The following is a 22,456-nucleotide window of genomic DNA, read 5'->3' as shown; positions in this document are numbered from 1 at the left end:
AATGTGCACCAATTTCGGTTGCAAGCAAACTGTTACGAGGTCGGTCTTCCCATTTTTAAATTGCGGAACGGTACTGAAGCGATGAGGGTCTTGTGGGGTGAAAGGTATTGAAGGGTTGGATGATTATGGTAAGCGAGTGGAGCACAGTAGGCCTATTCTTTTTTAGCCGAAGATTGTTTGTTTTGTTTTAAAAAAAAAAGAAAAAGAAAAAAGTGGGGGTTTGGATTGTTCGCCCCATTGCAAATCTATACATTGATATTTTGGATCTTTTTCCCTCACTCGGCGGGTGTCCCGACGTTGTCGTTTATGTCTCTTAGGCGAGCGGGTGTATGGGACCAGTTTTTACCCATGACGACGGCCCTTCATTTTAGCGTTACGTAGTTGGTCCTCCATTTTGTGGGCTGGTTTTTGGTTGGTAATGCGACGGTTACTCGTTATTTTGGTGTTTGCCAGCCGTGGTACCCGGCACGTACTCTCCCAGAGTTGGGGTGCTACAAGGCTTCAGGAGCCAGCATACATGAGCACAGTTTTCAGTGGATCAGGTAACGACAATGGAAATGCATTATGAGGGACGTCAGGTCGGAGTTGGTTTTTTGAAATCGGGTTTTATTCGACACGTAAGGAGATTCAGAACAGCGTACAGGGCTAATGTAAAATGACATGATTGTGATTTGTTTATCCAAAAAAAAAAAAAAAAAAAAAAATTTTTTGTGGGTTTTTGTCAGTACCACCTTGGAGAGACGAGGTGTTTGATGGTTACGAGAATTCCCTGTTCTGACAGTGTTTTTGCCTTTCAGATCCAAGTCGGCCCAGTGATTGGGTCCGAGGTTACTTCCATGTATGTTGTCTGCGAGGAGAGCGGATCTTCGCCTCTTCGCCTTGGTGGTCGGTTCTTGGTTCCTGTTACAGTGAAAGTAATTGGAAAGGTTGCCGGAGCTTGGCTCAGCTGTGGGTCTATCAGAGGCGATCAAGATTGCGTGAGCTCTCTTTTCTACAACCGACTTGGTGATACACATAGGCTTCAAGTAGCTGGTCCAAGGCCGTCTAGCTAGGCCTCTTACCCTTATCCGGTCAGAGAGGTACAGGTTTCCCTGTTTTAGTGCGGAGTGTTACAACGATCCGGTCGAAGGTTACCCTCTGGCCCAGGGGGATTGGAGCTATGGAAGAATGTGATAAGGATCTCTCCTGGCGCATGGTCGATCAGGGCCTACCCAAGTTGTGCTGTTAATAAAGTGTTTTTTAAAAAAAAAAAAAAAAAAGAGGTTGTTGGTCTGGCACCGCCAGCTGGAAGGCAATATTTGGCTGTCCTTAAGCTCGGATGGGTACACCCCAAAATGATGATGTTATGGATATGGTGGTTTCGGAAATGCCTGGGACGGCTCAGGTATTTCAGTTTTTGGGGGGGGTCGCAGCTTGCTGGCGCGGTGCTGCTCCTTGGCGGAAGGGGTAGAAAAAGTGGTGGTGAAATACCCGCGCCGGACGGCCGGAAGGCGGTACATTTACCTGAACCCCGTGATGTTGGCAAGTTAATGCCTGGTTTAAAGCTGCGACCAAATTTTATGCCAAAAGATGAGAGTGGTTTTTTCTCCATGCCTCTCTCCAAAATGGAAAATTCAAATAAAAGTATTTTAATTTATAAGAGAACGGTGTCGTGTCTTTCTAGGGGGGAAAAATGGTGGTAGTTGGGTCCTGGCAGTCTTTCAATACATTGATTGTTATATTAGCAGGAAATTATCACTGCTGGACTAGGCCTCATGTGCATCATGGTCCACATACATCCCCAGCACTGATTAGCAACTCACTATCAAAAGACTATGTACATAGAGAGCATGGTGTGGGCGCGGTTAGCTTTCTCAGCTCTGCTACATGCTACATGCTGTTTAAGAACCACGGCACTGTAATCTAAGTGATGCATCGTTTGATTCAGAAGTACAAAGCATAGATTTCCATTACGCCACAAGTATCCACAGATGATTCTGAGGAACAGAGGACGCTCCATACTGGGTACATAGGGGTTATTGGCAGGTGGTGGCACTGCAGGGAATCGGGTCCCCAATGCTCTCTGCCTGTTCCTGATTCTGGGAAGACTCATCTGCATACCATGGACTCGAGAACAGTGTTTTCTCTCTGCTGTAACTTACACTTTTGTGATGTAAATTCTGATGAATATGTCGAGTGTCGCTCAGCCGAGTTTTCATAAGTTGGTAGAGCAGAAACGTAAAAAATGCAAAAAGCTGCAAAAGAATTACACAAAAATGATGCATAATTTAAAAACAGTTTTACACTAAAATTCTGTTTGATGAATCAGCCACTTTGATTGTAATAATAACCATTTTTAAGATCTCTGCTTGCAGTCAGTACATGAAAACATTGGTTTAGTGGTTAGCACCGTATGGTGGCTCAGTGGTTAGCACCATATGGTGGCTCAGTGTTTAAAACTGTATAATGGCTCAGTGGTTAGCAGGGTATGGTGGCTCAGTGGTTAGCACATTATGGTGGCTCAGTGATTAGCACTGTATGGTGGCTCAGTGGTTACCTCTGTATGGTGGCTCAGTGGCTAGCACCGTAGGGGCTCAGTGATTAGCACAGCATCGTGGCTCAGTGGTTAGTACAGTATGGTGGCTCAGTGGTTACCTCTGTATGGTGTCTCAGTGGCTAGCACCTTAGGGGCTCAGTGATTAGCACAGTATCGTGGCTCAGTGGTTAGTACAGTATGGTGGCTCAGTGGTTACCTCTGTATGGTGGCTCAGTGGCAAGCATCGTAGGGGCTCAGTGATTAGCACAGTATGGTGGCTCAGTGGTTAGTACAGTATGGTGGCTCAGTGGTTAGCACATTATGGTGACCCAGTGATTAGCACTGTATAATGGCTCAGTGATTAGCACAGTATAATGGCTCAGTGGTTAGCACAGTATGGTGGCTCAGTGGTTACCTCTGTATGGTGGCTCAGTGGCTCGCACCGTAGGGGCTCAGTGATTAGCACAGTATGGTGGCTCAGTAGTTAGTACAGTATGGTGGCTCAGTGGTTAGCACATTATGGTGGCTCAGTGGTTAGCACTGTATGGGGGCTCAGTAGTTAGTACAGTATGGTGGCTCAGTGGTTAGCACATTATGGTGGCTCAGTGGTTAGCACTGTATGGGGGCTCAGTAGTTAGCACTGTTACTTTGTAACTTTGGGGTTCTAGGTTCAAATCCCACCAAGAACAACAAATTTGTATGATCTCCTGTGTTTGTGTGAGTTTTCTTTAATTTCCTCCCACACTCCACAGACATCCTAACAGCAGACTCTCTCCTGTGCTGATACTTCGTTACAGTGTATCAGTCTGGAGTTCACAGAGGATGGTGCAGACTGGATGCAATGGTACCCAGCCCTCAGCAGTGAGGCAGACACAGATGTTCAGCCTCGGCAGGTAATGTTCCTGTTTTGTAGTCAGTAATGTTGGATTGTGCTTACAGGAAACCTCCTTTAGTTGTGGCTGCTGATTGCAGAGACCCGTGAGCCTCCTGCTGAGATGTTATGTCCTCTTCCGAAAATAATGAGGACATCAGCCAGAGGGACCAGACTCTGACCCAGGAGGCGGAGGAGAGATGTATGTATACTCTTTAGTGTATCGGTTACGTCACTCCTGCACATTATTACTTAGATTGTGACGAGCAGTGATGTCATCACTGGAGAGGAGTGATGTCACCAGTGTCACATGATGTCATCAGCTTTTTTAGTCCATGATTGTGGTCCTCTTTCTGCAGGTTTGGGCTATTATGTAGATACAGAACTGTGTGTTATGATATATAGGACCAGACACTCAGAGAATACCGTAGGGGTCTTTTGTGTGTGACGTTATATGTATTACTGTATAATGTTTCTCCAGCGAGAGACGGATCCTAGGAGCCAGAGCACGAGGAGTCAGGGCTTCTACCAAAGCTGTGGAATCTTGTGACATTTATTCCTGTTATCCTGATGAGGTCGATGTAACACTTTATCACATTTACTCATAGATTATTCCATCTCTGATCTCTGGTCGGTTGATGAACAAGAGGTTCTGCAGCAGCCGGTGAGTGTCCCAAGCCCCCACCCACTTGTCACACCGCAGCTTTCTCCGGGATGAGCCCCAGACAGTGTCATCCTTGTAGAGATCAATCTTCCGCGTCTCTCGGAGAGGAGCGCTGAGGTGGAGGCTGGTGGATGAAGAACACTGCACTGGTGATCCTGCAGGGATCCTTCCAATGGAGACCAGAAGATCCAGCAATCTCCTCTATCTCAGCAGCTGCTGAGACCCTGAGCAGACGGCTCAACTTCCACCATGGAGGGTTAAACTTCCGAAGCTGCAGCCCCCCAGGACCCCAGCGTCTCCATCCGTGAAGGTAAGTCTCAGATCCTTACATCTTAAGGTGATTATTTGTATTCAGCCCCCTATGATCTCTGGCGGCAGATGCAGAATTCCCCGGCTACCTGTAAGGGGGACTGATATAGGGGAAACTACAGGCACCGCCATTCCATAATCTGCTGCAATATGAGTCAGAATGACTTCTTTTATGTACAAGATAAATCCAATATTTATGCAGGGAAGCAAAATCCTGAGACAATCGGCTCAGAGCTTAGGATACAACTTTTCCCGGCCACTTATAGGGTAAATGTGGGATAACCCCATTAACTAGACTGATAATGGGGATCCCAGCGTGCTCCGCAGATCAGTGAGATCACGGGAATTCTGGAGCTGACACTAATGTATGGGCACTATGGCTTTATAACAACTTATTTGATTTTCCAAAAGTGTGACTAATCACAAGGGCATTGATATGGAAACTAGAGCTGACAACATTAGCATCGATATGTTCAGCACTTTTCTTTGGATATTGATGTGGTGGTACTATAATGTGGGCTCTGATGAGGCTGATAGTATAACGTGGGCACTAATGTGAAGTACAATGTGGGCACTGATGAGGCTGATAGTATAATGTGGGCACTAATGTGAAGTATAATGTGGGCACTGATGAGGCTGATAGTATAACGTGGGCTCTGATGTGACTCACAGTGTAAATCATAGTATAATGTGAGCACTGATGTGACTGTGCCACCCCATGCTCGGCAGCCGAGCCGCTCGAGTCCGGACCTTCAGTGGGTGGCTCGAGGGTCTCCGGACCCGGGGGTCCTGCGGTCACTCCGATCAAAAAGGGGTTGGCAGTGTGGGGACGTAGGTGTACGGCCGGAGCCGTGTTTAAGTTCGTGACGCCACCCACGGGATGTGGTGAAGGTGGACACCACCGCTGCAGTTACGGGGCACCAGGGCGAGATGTTGCGCAGCAAGTTGTTAACTCCTCCGTGGGTAGGGATGGTGGCCCCGAGACCCGTTGGGGGAGTTGGGCGGTGCAGGGAGATGGGCGGCCGGAGGGCACTGATGTACTCACTATTAGTAAACACACAAGACTCTGGTAAACCAAGGTGATGGTGGTCCGTGCCCGCAGCCGGCTGCAGTCTGGTCCCCAACCCGGTTGGTGGTCTCTGCCTTTCTCCTGCACCTGTTTTGTGATGGTGGACTACCTGCGCTTGCAACTTCAGGAGTCCGCTCCCCGGCTTGTGGTTGCCTGAGGAGCCCTTTGCCCGCAGACGCTGGCCCGTGGGATCTCTCTCCCGTGGTGGTGGCTTTCTATCCCCCTCATTGGGCTGTTGCCTTCAGTCAGGACTTTGGGTGGGACAGGACCTATAGTCCTGGCCGCAATCAGTTAAATAGCTAGCCCCCAGTAGCTTCTGGACCTAGCTTCAGGGTCTGAGTACCTCCCTTTGTGCTCCGGTTTCCGAGTCGGTTCCCCGGGTCGGTACCGGCGGGCCACTACCCTGTCCCGGTCCACCACGGTTCCACCGAGCCGTCTTTCCGGCTCCTGCAGACAGAGGCCTCTGTCTGCCTCCTAGCCAAAGGTACCCGGGCTCCTACCCTGGCGCCTGTCAGTCTGCTGCAGGCCTGTCACACAGGCCTGACCTCCTCCACAGAACTCTCAAACTGATCTGACGTCTTTTCCCGCCTCAGGCCATCCGAACTCCTCGGTGGGCGTGTCCAACTGCCTGGCTCCGCCCCCTGGTGTGCCCATCAAGCACTGAGGGGGGTGACTAGGGTTTAAATGTTTGGCTGCTGTCACCTTGTTAGGGGACTGGTGTAATGGGGGCCCTATCTTTGACTACCTGGCCCAGCCAGGGCGTCACATGACTATTAGTATAATCTGAGCACTGATATGGCTGGTAGGATAATGCGGGCACTGATGTGACTGATAGTGTAACTCTTATTATAATGTGGGCACTGATGTGACTCGTAGTGTGCCTGGTAGTATAACGTGGGCACCGATTGGACAGGTAGTATAATGTGGGCACCAATTGGACAGGTAGGATAATGTGGGAACCGATTGGACAGGTTGGATAATGTGGGCACCGATTGGACAAGTAGGATAATGTGGGCACTGATGTGGTTGATAGTATAATGTGGGCACTGATGTAACTGCTATGATAATGTGGGCACTGATGTGGCTGGTAGGATAATTTGGGCACTCATGTAGCTGATAGTATAATCTGGGCACTGATGTGACTGATAATGTAACTCTTATTATAATGTGGGCACTGATGTGACTCGTAGTGTGACTGGTAGGATAATGTGGGCACCGATTGGACAGGTAGTATAATGTGGGCACTGATGTGGCTGGTAGTATAATGTGGGCACTGATGTGGCTGGTAGTATAATGTGGGCACTGATGTGGCTGGTAGAATAATGTGGGCCCTAATGTCGCTGGTAATATAATGTGGGCACTGATGTGGCTGGTAGTATAATGTGGGCACTGATGTGGCTGGTAGAATAATGTGGGCCCTAATGTCGCTGGTAATATAATGTGGGCACTGATGTGGCTGGTAGTATAATGTGGGCCCTGATGTGGCTGGTAGTATAATGTGGGCACTGATGTGGCTGGTAGAATAATGTGGGCCCTAATGTGGCTGGTAGTATAATGTGGGCACTGATGTGGTTGGTAGTATAATGTGGGCCCTAATGTGGCTGGTAATATAATGTGGGCACTGATGTGGCTGGTAGTATAATGTGGGCCCTGATGTGGCTGGTAGTATAATGTGGGCACTGATGTGGCTGGTAGTGTAATGTGGGCCCTAATGTGGCTGGTAGTATAATGTGGGCACTGATGTGGCTGGTAGTATAATGTGGGCCCTGATGTGGCTGGTAGTATAATGTGGGCACTGATGTGGCTGGTAGAATAATGTGGGCCCTAATGTGGCTGGTAGTATAATGTGGGCCCTGATGTGGCTGGTAGTATAATGTGGGCACTGATGTGGCTGGTAGTATAATGTGGGCACTGATGTGGCTGGTAGAATAATGTGGGCCCTAATGTGGCTGGTAGTATAATGTGGGCCCTGATGTGGCTGGTAGTATAATGTGGGCACTGATGTGGCTGGTAGAATAATGTGGGCCCTAATGTGGCTGGTAGTATAATGTGGGCCCTGATGTGGCTGGTAATATAATGTGGGCACTGATGTGGCTGGTAGAATAATGTGGGCCCTAATGTGGCTGGTAGTATAATGTGGGCACTGATGTGGCTGGTAGAATAATGTGGGCCCTAATGTGGCTGGTAGTATAATGTGGGCACTGATGTGGCTGGTAGTATAATGTGGGCACTGATGTGGCTGGTAGAATAATGTGGGCCCTAATGTGGCTGGTAGTATAATGTGGGCACTGATGTGGCTGGTAGTATAATGTGGGCACTGATGTGGCTGGTAGTATAATGTGGGCCCTGATGTAGCTGGTAGTATAATGTGGGCCCTAATGTGGCTGGTAATATAATGTGGGCACTGATGTGGCTGGTAGTATAATGTGGGCCCTAATGTGGCTGGTAGTATAATATGGGCACTGATGTGGCTGGTAGTATAATGTGGGCCCTAATGTGGCTGGTAGTATAATGTGGGCCCTGATGTGGCTGGTAGTATAATGTGGGCCATAATGTGGCTGGTAATATAATGTGGGCACTGATGTGGCTGGTAGTATAATGTGGGCCCTAATGTGGCTGGTAGTATAATGTGGGCACTGATGTGGCTGGTAGTATAATGTGGGCCCTAATGTGGCTGGTAGTATAATGTGGGCCCTGATGTGGCTGGTAGTATAATGTGGGCACTGATGTGGCTGGTAGAATAATGTGGGCCCTAATGTGGCTGGTAGTATAATGTGGGCCCAGATGTGGCTGGTAGTATAATGTGGGCACTGATGTGGCTGGTAGAATAATGTGGGCCCTAATGTGGCTGGTAGTATAATGTGGGCCCTGATGTGGCTGGTAGAATAATGTGGGCACTGATGTGGCTGGTAGTATAATGTGGGCCCTGATGTGGCTGGTAGTATAATGTGGGCACTGATGTGGCTGGTAGAATAATGTGGGCCCTAATGTGGCTGGTAGTATAATGTGGGCACTGATGTGGCTGGTAGTATAATGTGGGCACTGATGTGGCTGGTAGAATAATGTGGGCACTGATGTGGCTGGTAGTATAATGTGGGCACTGATGTGGCTGGTAGAATAATGTGGGCCCTAATGTGGCTGGTAGTATAATGTGGGCACTGATGTGGCTGGTAGTATAATGTGGGCCCTGATGTGGCTGGTAGTATAATGTGGGCACTGATGTGGCTGGTAGAATAATGTGGGCCCTAATGTGGCTGGTAGTATAATGTGGGCACTGATGTGGCTGGTAGAATAATGTGGGCCCTAATGTGGCTGGTAGTATAATGTGGGCACTGATGTGGCTGGTAGTATAATGTGGGCACTGATGTGGCTGGTAGTATAATGTGGGCACTGATGTGGCTGGTAGAATAATGTGGGCCCTAATGTGGCTGGTAGTATAATGTGGGCACTGATGTGGCTGGTAGAATAATGTGGGCCCTAATGTGGCTGGTAGTATAATGTGGGCACTGATGTGGCTGGTAGTATAATGTGGGCACTGATGTGGCTGGTAGTATAATGTGGGCCCTGATGTAGCTGGTAGTATAATGTGGGCCCTAATGTGGCTGGTAATATAATGTGGGCACTGATGTGGCTGGTAGTATAATGTGGGCCCTAATGTGGCTGGTAGTATAATGTGGGCACTGATGTGGCTGGTAGTATAATGTGGGCCCTAATGTGGCTGGTAGTATAATGTGGGCCCTGATGTGGCTGGTAGTATAATGTGGGCCATAATGTGGCTGGTAATATAATGTGGGCACTGATGTGGCTGGTAGTATAATGTGGGCCCTAATGTGGCTGGTAGTATAATGTGGGCACTGATGTGGCTGGTAGTATAATGTGGGCCCTAATGTGGCTGGTAGTATAATGTGGGCCCTGATGTGGCTGGTAGTATAATGTGGGCACTGATGTGGCTGGTAGAATAATGTGGGCCCTAATGTGGCTGGTAGTATAATGTGGGCCCTGATGTGGCTGGTAGTATAATGTGGGCACTGATGTGGCTGGTAGAATAATGTGGGCCCTAATGTGGCTGGTAGTATAATGTGGGCCCTGATGTGGCTGGTAGAATAATGTGGGCACTGATGTGGCTGGTAGTATAATGTGGGCCCTGATGTGGCTGGTAGTATAATGTGGGCACTGATGTGGCTGGTAGAATAATGTGGGCCCTAATGTGGCTGGTAGTATAATGTGGGCACTGATGTGGCTGGTAGTATAATGTGGGCACTGATGTGGCTGGTAGAATAATGTGGGCACTGATGTGGCTGGTAGTATAATGTGGACCCTGATGTGGCTGGTAGTATAATGTGGGCACTGATGTGGCTGGTAGAATAATGTGGGCCCTAATGTGGCTGGTAGTATAATGTGGGCACTGATGTGGCTGGTAGTATAATGTGGGCCCTGATGTGGCTGGTAGTATAATGTGGGCACTGATGTGGCTGGTAGAATAATGTGGGCCCTAATGTGGCTGGTAGTATAATGTGGGCACTGATGTGGCTGGTAGAATAATGTGGGCCCTAATGTGGCTGGTAGTATAATGTGGGCACTGATGTGGCTGGTAGTATAATGTGGGCACTGATGTGGCTGGTAGAATAATGTGGGCAATGATGTGGCTGGTAGTATAATGTGGGCCCTGATGTGGCTGGTAGTATAATGTGGGCACTGATGTGGCTGGTAGAATAATGTGGGCCCTAATGTGGCTGGTAGTATAATGTGGGCACTGATGTGGCTGGTAGTATAATGTGGGCCCTGATGTGGCTGGTAGTATAATGTGGGCACTGATGTGGCTGGTAGAATAATGTGGGCCCTAATGTGGCTGGTAGTATAATGTGGGCACTGATGTGGCTGGTAGAATAATGTGGGCCCTAATGTGGCTGGTAGTATAATGTGGGCACTGATGTGGCTGGTAGTATAATGTGGGCACTGATGTGGCTGGTAGAATAATGTGGGCCCTAATGTGGCTGGTAGTATAATGTGGGCACTGATGTGGCTGGTAGTATAATGTGGGCACTGATGTCGCTGGTAGTATAATGTGGGCCCTGATGTAGTTGGTAGTATAATGTGGGCCCTAATGTGGCTGGTAATATAATGTGGGCACTGATGTGGCTGGTAGTATAATGTGGGCCCTAATGTGGCTGGTAGTATAATGTGGGCACTGATGTGGCTGGTAGTATAATGTGGGCCCTAATGTGGCTGGTAGTATAATGTGGGCCCTGATGTGGCTGGTAGTATAATGTGGGCCATAATGTGGCTGGTAATATAATGTGGGCACTGATGTGGCTGGTAGTATAATGTGGGCCCTAATGTGGCTGGTAGTATAATGTGGGCACTGATGTGGCTGGTAGTATAATGTGGGCCCTAATGTGGCTGGTAGTATAATGTGGGCCCTGATGTGGCTGGTAGTATAATGTGGGCACTGATGTGGCTGGTAGAATAATGTGGGCCCTAATGTGGCTGGTAGTATAATGTGGGCCCTGATGTGGCTGGTAGAATAATGTGGGCACTGATGTGGCTGGTAGTATAATGTGGGCCCTGATGTGGCTGGTAGTATAATGTGGGCACTGATGTGGCTGGTAGAATAATGTGGGCCCTAATGTGGCTGGTAGTATAATGTGGGCACTGATGTGGCTGGTAGAATAATGTGGGCACTGATGTGGCTGGTAGTATAATGTGGGCACTGATGTGGCTGGTAGAATAATGTGGGCACTGATGTGGCTGGTAGTATAATGTGGGCCCTGATGTGGCTGGTAGTATAATGTGGGCACTGATGTGGCTGGTAGAATAATGTGGGCACTGATGTGGCTGGTAGTATAATGTGGGCACTGATGTGGCTGGAAGAATAATGTGGGCCCTAATGTGGCTGGTAGTATAATGTGGGCACTAATGTGGCTGGTAGAATAATGTGGGCCCTAATGTGGCTGGTAGTATAATGTGGGCACTGATGTGGCTGGTAGAATAATGTGGGCCCTAATGTGGCTGGTAGTATAATGTGGGCCCTGATGTGGCTGGTAGAATAATGTGGGCACTGATGTGGCTGGTAGTATAATGTGGGCCCTGATGTGGCTGGTAGTATAATGTGGGCACTGATGTGGCTGGTAGAATAATGTGGGCCCTAATGTGGCTGGTAGTATAATGTGGGCACTGATGTGGCTGGTAGAATAATGTGGGCACTGATGTGGCTGGTAGTATAATGTGGGCACTGATGTGGCTGGTAGAATAATGTGGGCACTGATGTGGCTGGTAGTATAATGTGGGCCCTGATGTGGCTGGTAGTATAATGTGGGCACTGATGTGGCTGGTAGAATAATGTGGGCACTGATGTGGCTGGTAGTATAATGTGGGCACTGATGTGGCTGGTAGAATAATGTGGGCCCTAATGTGGCTGGTAGTATAATGTGGGCACTAATGTGGCTGGTAGAATAATGTGGGCCCTAATGTGGCTGGTAGTATAATGTGGGCACTGATGTGGCTGGTAGAATAATGTGGACACTGATGTGGCTGGTAGAATAATGTGGGCCCTAATGTGGCTGGTAGTATAATGTGGGCACTGATGTGGCTGGTAGAATAATGTGGACACTGATGTGGCTGGTAGAATAATGTGGGCCCTAATGTGGCTGGTAGTATAATGTGGGCACTGATGTGGCTGGTAGAATAATGTGGGCACTGATGTGACAGTATGATATGAGCACTAATATGGCTGCTTATAATATTTGATAACTTGGCTGCCTAATATAATAACCTGAGAACTGAGGGGCTGGTTTATTATGTGAGTGCTTTGGTGCCTTGTTGCTTACCCTTGTTTAGATCACCAGTAGATAATGTCTTACACCTGTGCAGTGTATATGCGGCTCTTTCCTGTTCGGTGCTGCCGCTCTTCTGCGGTTCCCGGGATTACTCCCACATGTGCATCTCAACAAATTAGAATATCATCAACAAGTCAATTTATTGCAGTAATTCAATACAAATAGGGGAAACACATATATTATATAGTCATTACAAGCAGAGTGATCTATTTCAAGTGTTTATTTCTCTTAATGTCCATGATTATGGCTTACAACCAATGAAAACCCAAAAGTCATTATCTCAGAAAATTAGAATAATTACCACAAAAAAACTGCAAAGGCTTCCTATGCATTTAAAAAGGTCCCTTAGTCTAGTTCAGTAGGCTACACAATCATGGGGAAGACTGCTGACTTGACAGGTGTGCAGAAGGCAGTCATGGACACACTCTACAAGGAGGGTAAGCCACAAATGGTTGTTGATAAAGAAGCTGGCTGTTCACAGAGTGCTGTATCCAAGCATATTAAAGTATAGTTGAGTGGAAGGAAAAAGTGTGGTAGAAAAAGGTGCACAAGCAACTGGGATAACTGCAGCCTTGATAGGATTGTTAAAAAAGGCCATTCAAAAATTTGGGGCAGAGTCACAAGGAGCGGACTGCTGCTGGAGTCAGAGATTCAACAGCCACCACACACAGATGTATGCAGGACATGGCCTACAACTGTTACATTCTTTGTGTCAAGCCACTCATGCCAAGGAGAAAAAGAACTTGAAATAGATCACTCTGTGTGTAATGACTCTATATAATATATGCATTTCCCTTTTTGTATTGAATTACTGAAATAAATTAACTTTTTGATGATATTCTAATTTATTGAGATGCACTTGGATAAAGGAAGTGATTCTGATAGATGAGATACAGTTGAAACCAGTTTACATACACTAAATACAAAGACACATCTGCATGTTTTTCTCACTATCTGACATCAAATCAGAATAAACCGTTTTCCGTTTTTGGTCAATTAGGAACCAAAATTATTTATAGTTGCCAAATACCACAATAATGAGAGAGAATGCTTTAAGACATTTTTATTACTTTAAGTCAGAGGTTTACATACACTTCATTTGTATTTGGTACCATTGCCCTTAAACTGTATGACTTGGGTCAAACATTTTGGATATCCTTCCACAAGCTTCTCGAAATAGTTGATAGGAATTCGGGCCCATTCCTCCTGAGAGAGCCATGTTTGTAGGTCGCCTTGCTTGGACCGACCTTTTCAGCTTTGCCCATAAATTGTCAATAGGCTTGAGATCAGGGTTTTGTGATGGCCACTCCAAAACATTGACTTTATTATCCTTAAGCCACTTTATAACCAGTTTGGCAGTATGATTCAGGTCATTGTCCATTTGGAAGACCCATTTCCGCCCAAGCTTTAAGTTCCAGGCTGATGTCTTGAGATGGTGCTTCAGTATTGCCACATAATCATGATGCCATCTATTTTGTGAAGTGCATCAGTCCCTTCTGCAGCAAAACAACCCCACGACTTGATCCTGCCACCCCCATGTTTCACATTTGGGATGGTGTTCTTAAGCTTCAAAGCTTCTCCTTTTTCCTCCAAACCTAATGGTCATTATGGCCAAACAGTCACTTACTGGGCTGTTTGTTGCAGTTTCAATAAAGCAATGTTTTATCAGCAGGAGATTATCACTAGAGGACTAGCTGCATTATGCCATCAAGTCCTCCTACTCTGTGTAACCCCACCCCCATTATTGATTAACAGTTTTTTGTGTACACAGTAGCTTGATAGAAAGCCGCCAATTAGTGGTGTGGGCAGGATAACACAGGGCTCAGCATTCACAGCTCTGCTAGATCTGCAGCAGAGAAGACAGTGATTGTGTCACAACTCCTTCACCCAGTAAACCAAGTAACACATCACTTGAATCAGTGTCTGTGCCCCTACATCATGCTGGTGTCAGATTACATAGCAAAAACCTGGTGACAGATTCCCTTTAATCTGTGTGCAGGGAGCTCCCCCCAGTGGTGGCTGCAGAAACAAAGCATTTTATCATTTAAGCAAATGCCACAGAAACCTGATGTCCAATCTTATAAAAATAATCACAGACAATATTTTACAACCTAACATAAATCAATCATAGAGATTATAGTCCAGAATATTAATATCAGCACATATCACTGGGATAATACTGTACGATCTCTAATTTAATAAATATCTTTTTTTTTTTTGCTAGGGACATTGGGAAATGTAATTTTATGGCCATTCTGGGGATTTAGAGACCATTGACAAGACTGTGCAGTGGTTTCTCCACATGTGGATGATTTGTCTTTATGGTTTCAGGATTGATATTTGCTCCTTCCCCATTTTATATTGTAATATATGGATTGAGCGTCTTGTGAAGTCGCAGGTTTTTGTGAAATGTCCTGGGAATGCGCTCGTTCTCCAAGGTTTTTTTCCTTTTTAACATTCATAACATTTCCTTTGCACTGATCGATGTGATCACTGATATTTCCAGCACATCAGATGAGATCAGAGGACGCTGGATAGTTTGTCATTGCTTATACCAGCCCCATAATACATAGGACTAGTGCAATACTACAGGGCATTTTCTCCAAATCAGCCCAGATTTGCATATTTGTTCTTTGTTTTTGGTCCTGAAGGACAAATCTGCCTTATTATGCGATTACATTTCCACCACATCCTGTGTTTCTGGGGGATGTGTAATTTAGAAGCCTAGGAAAGCTGGTTGAAAGGGGTTAATAGCTATATCGGGGGTGGGTTGGGTGTCACTAATCTTTTGGAAAAACCCAGCAAAAAAACACTGGTATCACTAAAGCCACTTTCACGACAGTGAAAAACACATGTTTTTCACGGACAAATTAAAGGTATATATGGCACTCCGTGTGCCGTGATTTAGGGAAATGTGTGTTCTCCGTGTGCTATCCATGATGGCACACAGAGAGCAGGAACTTTTTACTCACATATCCCCAGCACTGCTGTCCCTGGTGCTTGGTGTCTGTTTCCTGCTGCTTCCGGGTGCAGTGAATATTCATGAGCATAATGAGCGGGCCTGGAAGCAAGTGACAGAAGCATCGAAGACAGCAGAGCTGGAGACAGGTGAGTATAGAAAAGCATTTTATTTCAAAGACAAGTGTTTTCTCCGGTATGTATCACAAGGATCACATCACTGTGTGGTCCTTGTAACATCAGTCCTGCTGGAGAAAAACGGACTTGTCTCCATGAGGAACACGCCACACGGACACACAGCCCGTGAGAAAGCACTGATGTGTGCGCAGACTCCTTGATTTTAATGGGTCTGCATACAGTATGTCTGTGATTCCGGTACGTATAAAAACGGCGTCATACCTACCGGAATCATTCACACGTGAAGGGGGCCTAAGAGGAATCATCCAAGATTGCCAACTGTCCAGAAATTTCAGGAGAGGCCGTAAAAAATAAGGCACTTTTTTGTCCTGTCTGTGAAAAAATATTGAAGGCGTCCATGATTTTTGTGAAGCTGAATAAGTTTACATAGATTATTTTCACTGTAATTATCATCAATTTACAGTTTTCAGTGAATGTGCTATGGGCTATAGACATGGATCACTTATTATAATAATGATTTACTATCAGTTTACAATGTGTCCGTAAAAAACATTGTCCGGGATTTTTTAATAAGTTGTCCGGAAAACATAAAAAGTCAGGTTGGGGACCCTGGTGCGAAGTTAACTCATAGTTGGGACGCTGAGGATGTGTCTGTATACTGAGCTGTATTTTGCCTCCTGGAGGTTTTGTGAGACGACGTCTGACATATTGAGGTTACATCACGCTGCGCTCGGCTCATTTTGGTTTCCATTACATTGTCACAACATCTGACTGAATACAATTCCCGATTTTTTTGCTGCAGCGCACGGGTATAGATGTGACATGAGCAGTATTATATTTCTGGCCTGTGATATGTCCTATATACTTATCTATAGACAGCAATACTATATTTTCTAAATGGGACAAGTTGGAAGTTAGAAATTCTGTTCCCATTTTCCATAAGTGAGTGGCAGCCACTTTTCTCTAACATACATGCTCTTTATAAAAGGACTGTTAAATTTACCAATTATTCATTTATAGTAATACAGTATTGCTTTTACTCTATGCTAGAGAAATGTATTTATCACAAATAACCGGGCACCTAAAATTTAAGGTCTACCTAGAAGTATTTGCAGTCAATAATATTTGCATGCAGAGCTGATGATTATTTTCTTATGCAAACAGGCGGGAATAATTGTGTGACTTTGCTGCCAGAAGATGACAGCCCCATTCTATAAATATGTTTTTTTCTCCTTTACTACTACAGGGGTCAGTATTGGGCCCTCTTATTTTTTAATATATTAATGACCTTTACTGTAAGAGCAGGGAGATTAATGTATTCTTTACTGTAAGAGCAGTGAGACTATAGAACTCTCTACCACATGATGGTGTAATGATTGATTCACTAAAAAAGTTCAAGGAGGCCTAGAAGACTTTCATGAAAAATATAAATATTACAACTTAAGGGTACTAGATTCTGTGATGAGAGGTTGATACAAAGAACTTGTCCCATAACTGCATGTGGAGTTGGAAAGGAATCAGCAGCTGCCTCATGGGGTTTTTACCTTCGTCTTGATTAGAGATGAGCGGACTTGCACATAACCGGGACCAGTGGATCCCTGGTCTGTTTTTTTAAAAAATCCGGTTCTGGTCTGGAATCCGGTCCTCATATAAGTCTATGGGAACCAGAATCCAGAGATTAAAAGTGTTGGTAGAAGGGATCGGGGGGTAGGAGCATGGGCGCTGCACTTACGGAGCATCCGTCATAGCAGTGTACTATTTCCAGGTCACGCATTCACTTCTGGAGCCAATCATTAACCCTCATTGAATATTCACTGCTTTCCCCGCCCACCGGCGCCTTTGATTAGTTGCAGTCAAATGCGCCCCCACCCTGAGTGTCAGCGTGTCAGCTGACTGCTTCCAATCATAGACCCAGTCTGCGGGTCTATATTGTACAGTAAAAGTATTGGTGTAGGGCCCCCTTATATTATGATACCCAGCACAGATAAAGCCCACGGCTACTGGCTGCAGCCTCCAGCCTTGCGCTTATCTTGACTGTGTATCAAAACAAAAGGAACCGCATGCAGCTTTTTTTTTTTTTTAATTATTTAAATAAATAATTAAAATAAAAAACAGATGTGTAGCCTCTCCTCAATTTTGATACCCAGCCAAGATAAAGCTGACAGCTGTGGGCTGGTATTCTCAAACTAGGGAAGTTCATGCAGGTTGCTAAAAATAGCAACCTGCAGCCGACTGGGATTGCCGTATCCATTAGATGCAACAGTCGTGGCACTTTACCTGGCTCATCCCAATTGCCCTGGTGCAGTGGAAATCGGGGTAATATGGTATTAATGGCAACCCACAGAAGCTAGTAAGTCCTAAATTAGTAATGGCAGGCATTGTTGAGACACCCCCATCACTAATCTGTAAGTGAAAATAAATAAACACAAACACCGAAAAAATCCTTTATTTGAAATAAAATGCAAAAAACATCCTCTTTCACCACTTTATTGACCCCTAAACACCCCTGCAGGTCTAACGTAATCCACACAATGTCCCACGATGATTTAGCACTGCTACATCTGAGTCACAGTGAGTGGCCATGTGAGTGCAGACAGAGAATGACTGAGCAGCGCAATCAGCAGTTACGTCACTCAGGTTATTTGCAGTTACAGTTCCACATGTGACCGCAAGTAACCTGACCTCAAGTGATCTCATTAAACTCTGTGAACTCACCTGCATTTCCTGGCAGAAAACCGCTGGGTTTTTTTTGCCAAGAGCTGCAGATTTAGTGCTGAAATGTTCACACCATATTCATGCACCCAATTTACACCTCCTGACAGAAAACTGCATAAAAACTGCGGCACAAAAAAGGAGCAAAATACAGCAGTTTTTTGCCAGGAGGTATAGATTGGGTGCAGGAATATGGTGTAAAAATGTCCTCACCAAATTTGCATTTCTTGACCCAAAAATGCTGCCAGGGGGTGCAAATTTGGTGCTGAAATCTGGTGCAGGAATTTCAGCAACACCAAATTTGCACCTCCTGTCAGAAAGCTGCATCAAAATTGCAGCCAAAAAAACGCAGTAGAAGAAAAATGCGTAAAAAACCCCAAACATTTGCTTTTTTTTTGCCACGAAGTGTAGATTGGGTGCAGGAATATGGAGTAAAAATGTCATCACCAAATTTGCATCTCTTGGCCCAAAAATGCAAACAAAACTTTTTTTTTGCCAGGAGGTGCAAATTTGGTGCTGAAATCTGGTGCTGAAATCTGGTCCATACATTTCAGCAGCACCAAATTTGCACAAGTAGAAAGCCCAGCTGTGACCCCAAATCACCTGAGTGATGTTATTTCTCATCGCGGCTCAGTCTCTATCTGCAGTCACAGTGGGCAGTCATGCTCTATGGCCGCTTACTATGACTCAGATATAGTTTTGCTGAATCGTCATGGGATGTTGTGTGGATTACATCTAACCTGCAGCGGTGTTTTGGGGGTTAATATAGTGGTGAAAAAGGGTGCTTTTTTGTATTTTATTCCAAATAAAGGATTTTTTCAGAGTTTATGTTTATATGGGGGGGGGGTCTCAATTTCTTTATTTTTCCTTTATTTTTTTTAATTTCTCGAGTACTGGATCCGGATCAAACACCTGGGTACCTTTTGAAACTGCGCGGATCCAGACTTTTACAGTCCGGGTCCACGCATCACTAGGCTTGATCAACATATTAGGTTACGGACAGAACTAGATGGATTGTGTCTTCTTTCAATCTTAAGGCGGGGTTTGCACACTACGACATCGCAGGCCGATGCTGCGATGCCGAGTGTGATAGTCCCCGCCCCCGTCGCAGCAGCGATATGTGGTGATAGCTGGCGTAGCGAAAATTATCGCTACGCCAGCTTCACACACACACTCACCTGCCGTGCGACGTCCCTGTGGCCGGCGACCCGCCTCCTTGTTAAGGGGGCGGGTCGTGCGGCGTCATTGTGACGTCACACGGCAGGCGGCCAATCGGAGCGGAGGGGCGGAGATGAGCAGGATGTAAACATCCTGCCCACCTCCTTCCTTCCGCATATCCTACGGAAGCCGCAGTGAGGCCGGTAGGAGACGTTCCTCGCTCCTGCGACTTCACACACAGCGATGTGTGCTGCCGCAGGAGCGAGGAACAACATCGGACCATTGCGTCGGCGTAATTATGAATTACGCCGACGCTATACCGATGATACGATTACGACGCTTTTGCGCTCGTTAATCGTATCATCCAGCCTTTACACACTGCGTTGTCGCATGCGATGCCGGAAGTGCGTCATTTTCAATTTGACCCCACCGACATCGCACCTGCGATGTCGCAGTGTGCAAAGTGCCCCTAAGACTATGAGACTACTAAGAAGACTAGAGGAAATCATCGCTGCTCATATATGAATCTAGAGTTTTTCTGCATTTGCCGTATAGTTGAATTAAATCTTTTGCCGTCTTATCAGTCTGAGCAGAAGATTAAGGATGTGTTCTCAAACACTCACTGATCATAATAATAGGGGATCATCTGTCCGGATTTATATGCTTCAGCCCCCGTTGTTACCATTTCTGTCTAACTCTCATCTCCCTGCAGATGGTAAATGGATCCGTCGCATCAGAATTTCATTCCTCCATATCAAAAACCAGCGACCTCATCCTGGGAACCGTGTACTCGTTGTTTGGTAAAGTATTTTCCACCGCACACGTTTAGTTTTTTTCTTTTCTTTTAGGCAGTTTTTACACTTAGGCCATGTTCACACTTGCTTTTTGGCTGCCTTTTTGCTGCAGCAAAACCTGCTCGCTTGATAGTAAAAAAAAAGCTAGTTACAAAAAGTAGGTTTTGGTTAGTTTCATTTACCAAAAAAACAGTAAAAATGTGGCAGCGTTTTTGCACTTTCTCATTGCTTTCAAAGGTTAAAAAACCCCAGCAAAAACGCTGAAAAAATTGACATGCATGAATTGACACAAAAAAAAGCAAGTGTGTATGTCCATGAGATTTCTGGAATTTCATAGCTTTTGCTGGAACTGTAAAAAGCAGATTCTAATTTCCATAAAACTCATGAAAAAAATATGCAAAAAGCAACGTGTGAACATAGCCTTACTGGTGGTGACGCATGCTATTTTACTGTAGCTTCCTTCACAGATTAATTCTAACATTTTGCAATGTAAAATCCCCCCAAAAAACTGCCCCTGTCCCTGGTAAATTTCTGTTCAAGTGGAGCATCAATGCTTAGCCTATGCCAACCTCATGGTATGCGCACGTGTTGTCTGGCACCCGGATGTGTGTTAGACGTGCAGTTGAAGGGACTAATGCTTGGAAAACATGCATCATGTAACAAAATACGCAATAAATCGCAGAATATGGCTGAGACTTTATAAAATCTCATCCACAATGCCAGTAGCAAACTTTCTACCTGGAAAATCCAGAGCATATGTAATGCCCCTGAGTACATCAGGGTGCTACATGGAACTGCATCCTTACCCAGGGTGCAGGACCTACCCCCCATGGTTCCAGGTACCCAGGAAATCAGTGTCACTCCCATCTGCACCACAAATCACAACCCACACCTCACACCATGACCTGTCAGACACGCCAGTGGGTTGGTCTAGCTGGAAGAGGGACACCCACCTAGGGGTCAGGCAGACTGGAGGGAAGAGAGAGACCTACTGAAGTGAGAGGAGCTGGAGTGCTAGCTCTCGGGGAGCTAGTAAGGAGAAGTTGGGTCGCAAGCAGTGATCCGGGACCAGAGGAGTCGGTGTCCGGGTACAGGGACTGACAGAACTGATCGGTACCGAGTACTTCGGGGTACAGGACCCTAGGTCAGGAGCCGATTCAACGTCCTGGCAATTAACCTGCAGAGGAAGGGGGCCTTCAGGGACCTTCCTAGGAGCTCAGAGATTGAGGACATCAGCACAACGAAGGGGGACAGGGTTTTCCAGACAAAACAACCCACTGAGGTCCCAGGTGCCAGCCCTTAAGAGCACGGCTACACTACACATAGTGAGCAGGGCCCCCAACAGCTTCAAGCCACGGTGACCATCAACAGACAACAAATTGTGCATGGAGGCAGGCTCCGAATCACTAAGTGACACCGGTGGGACCGGGTACTTAGACGGGCTCCCGGCAGCGGCAACTGTACACAGAGACTTGGTTAAGAACAGAGTGTGCCTCAGTTTATCTCTGCCGTACAGTGCATCAACCACCACAGTGAGTACACCTGTCTCTGCACCCTGCCTTCCATCTCCCTTCATCACCCGAGCACCGGGGCCTTCCCTACCTGAGAAGGGACTGTCACCTTGCTGCTTCACACCACGTGCCCTGGTTCTCCCTCCAGCAGCGGCGGTACTCCCATTAACACAGGTGGTGTCACGAACATTACTCCCTTGTAAATACCCCCTTTATTGAGTGGCCGCTGAGCCCCGGGACCCTAGAGCCACAGCAATCCCGGATCCGAGCAGTTCGCGTGCTTAGGGGTGGCACAGATATACACCTCGAGTGCAAACACCCTAAACCAAGGGTTTCAAACTCGGCTTAGTAAAAAGGCCGCACATAGAAAAAAAATATTTGGGGGGCCGCATTCTTTGTAAGACAAAGTGACATTTTTAGTGATTATAGTATTTTTTTTCTATACACCATTTGATCACATTTTTTTTTAACATTATTCATTTGTTTACTATAACAAACGTGTACTTTTTTTTGTTTATTTCACTTTATATATAAAAAGCATTTTTAGTGGTAAAAAAATAAAATGTTGTGCTTTATTTTTAATATATTTTTTATTTTATGTTTATCCTGTTCTTGTAAGTAATATAATTTTACAATCAGCATCATATAGTCATTTTGGCCAACATCTTGTAGGAATGTTCCCATACTGATCCTCATTTTGTAGTAATGTGCCCATCTTGTTGCCTGTTGTAATGTGCCCATCCTTGTCCCCTGTAATAATGTGCACCATACTTGTCCCCTGTAGTAATGTGCCCCATCCTTGTCCCCTGTAGTAATGTGCCCCATCCTTGTCCCAAACCAGTAGTAATGTGCTCCATCCTTGTCCCCATCCTGTAGTAATGTACCTCATGCTTGTCCCCTGCAGTAATGTGCCCATCTTGT

At 46.0% G+C, this 22,456-nt stretch overlaps 1 protein-coding gene across 1 annotated transcript in view; it reads left to right on the top strand.

Annotated features, from left to right (window-relative positions):
* The first annotated feature begins 3,887 nt into the window (after nucleotides 1-3,887).
* The window catches only part of LOC142310336 (opsin-5-like), a 48,325-nt gene continuing 29,756 nt past the window's right edge, over nucleotides 3,888-22,456 (top strand). The window contains exons 1-2 of the mRNA XM_075347853.1: nucleotides 3,888-4,360; nucleotides 19,943-20,030. Coding sequence (XP_075203968.1) covers nucleotides 19,943-20,030 — 88 coding nt within the window. The 5' untranslated portion in view covers nucleotides 3,888-4,360. The remainder of the gene's footprint in view (nucleotides 4,361-19,942; nucleotides 20,031-22,456) is intronic.

The sequence above is a fragment of the Anomaloglossus baeobatrachus genome, chromosome 5 (assembly GCF_048569485.1).
Source record: "Anomaloglossus baeobatrachus isolate aAnoBae1 chromosome 5, aAnoBae1.hap1, whole genome shotgun sequence".
Lineage (NCBI taxonomy): Eukaryota > Metazoa > Chordata > Amphibia > Anura > Aromobatidae > Anomaloglossus > Anomaloglossus baeobatrachus.
The sequence above is the reverse complement of the archived record's forward strand: the minus strand, read 5'-3'. Positions and strand labels throughout refer to the sequence as shown.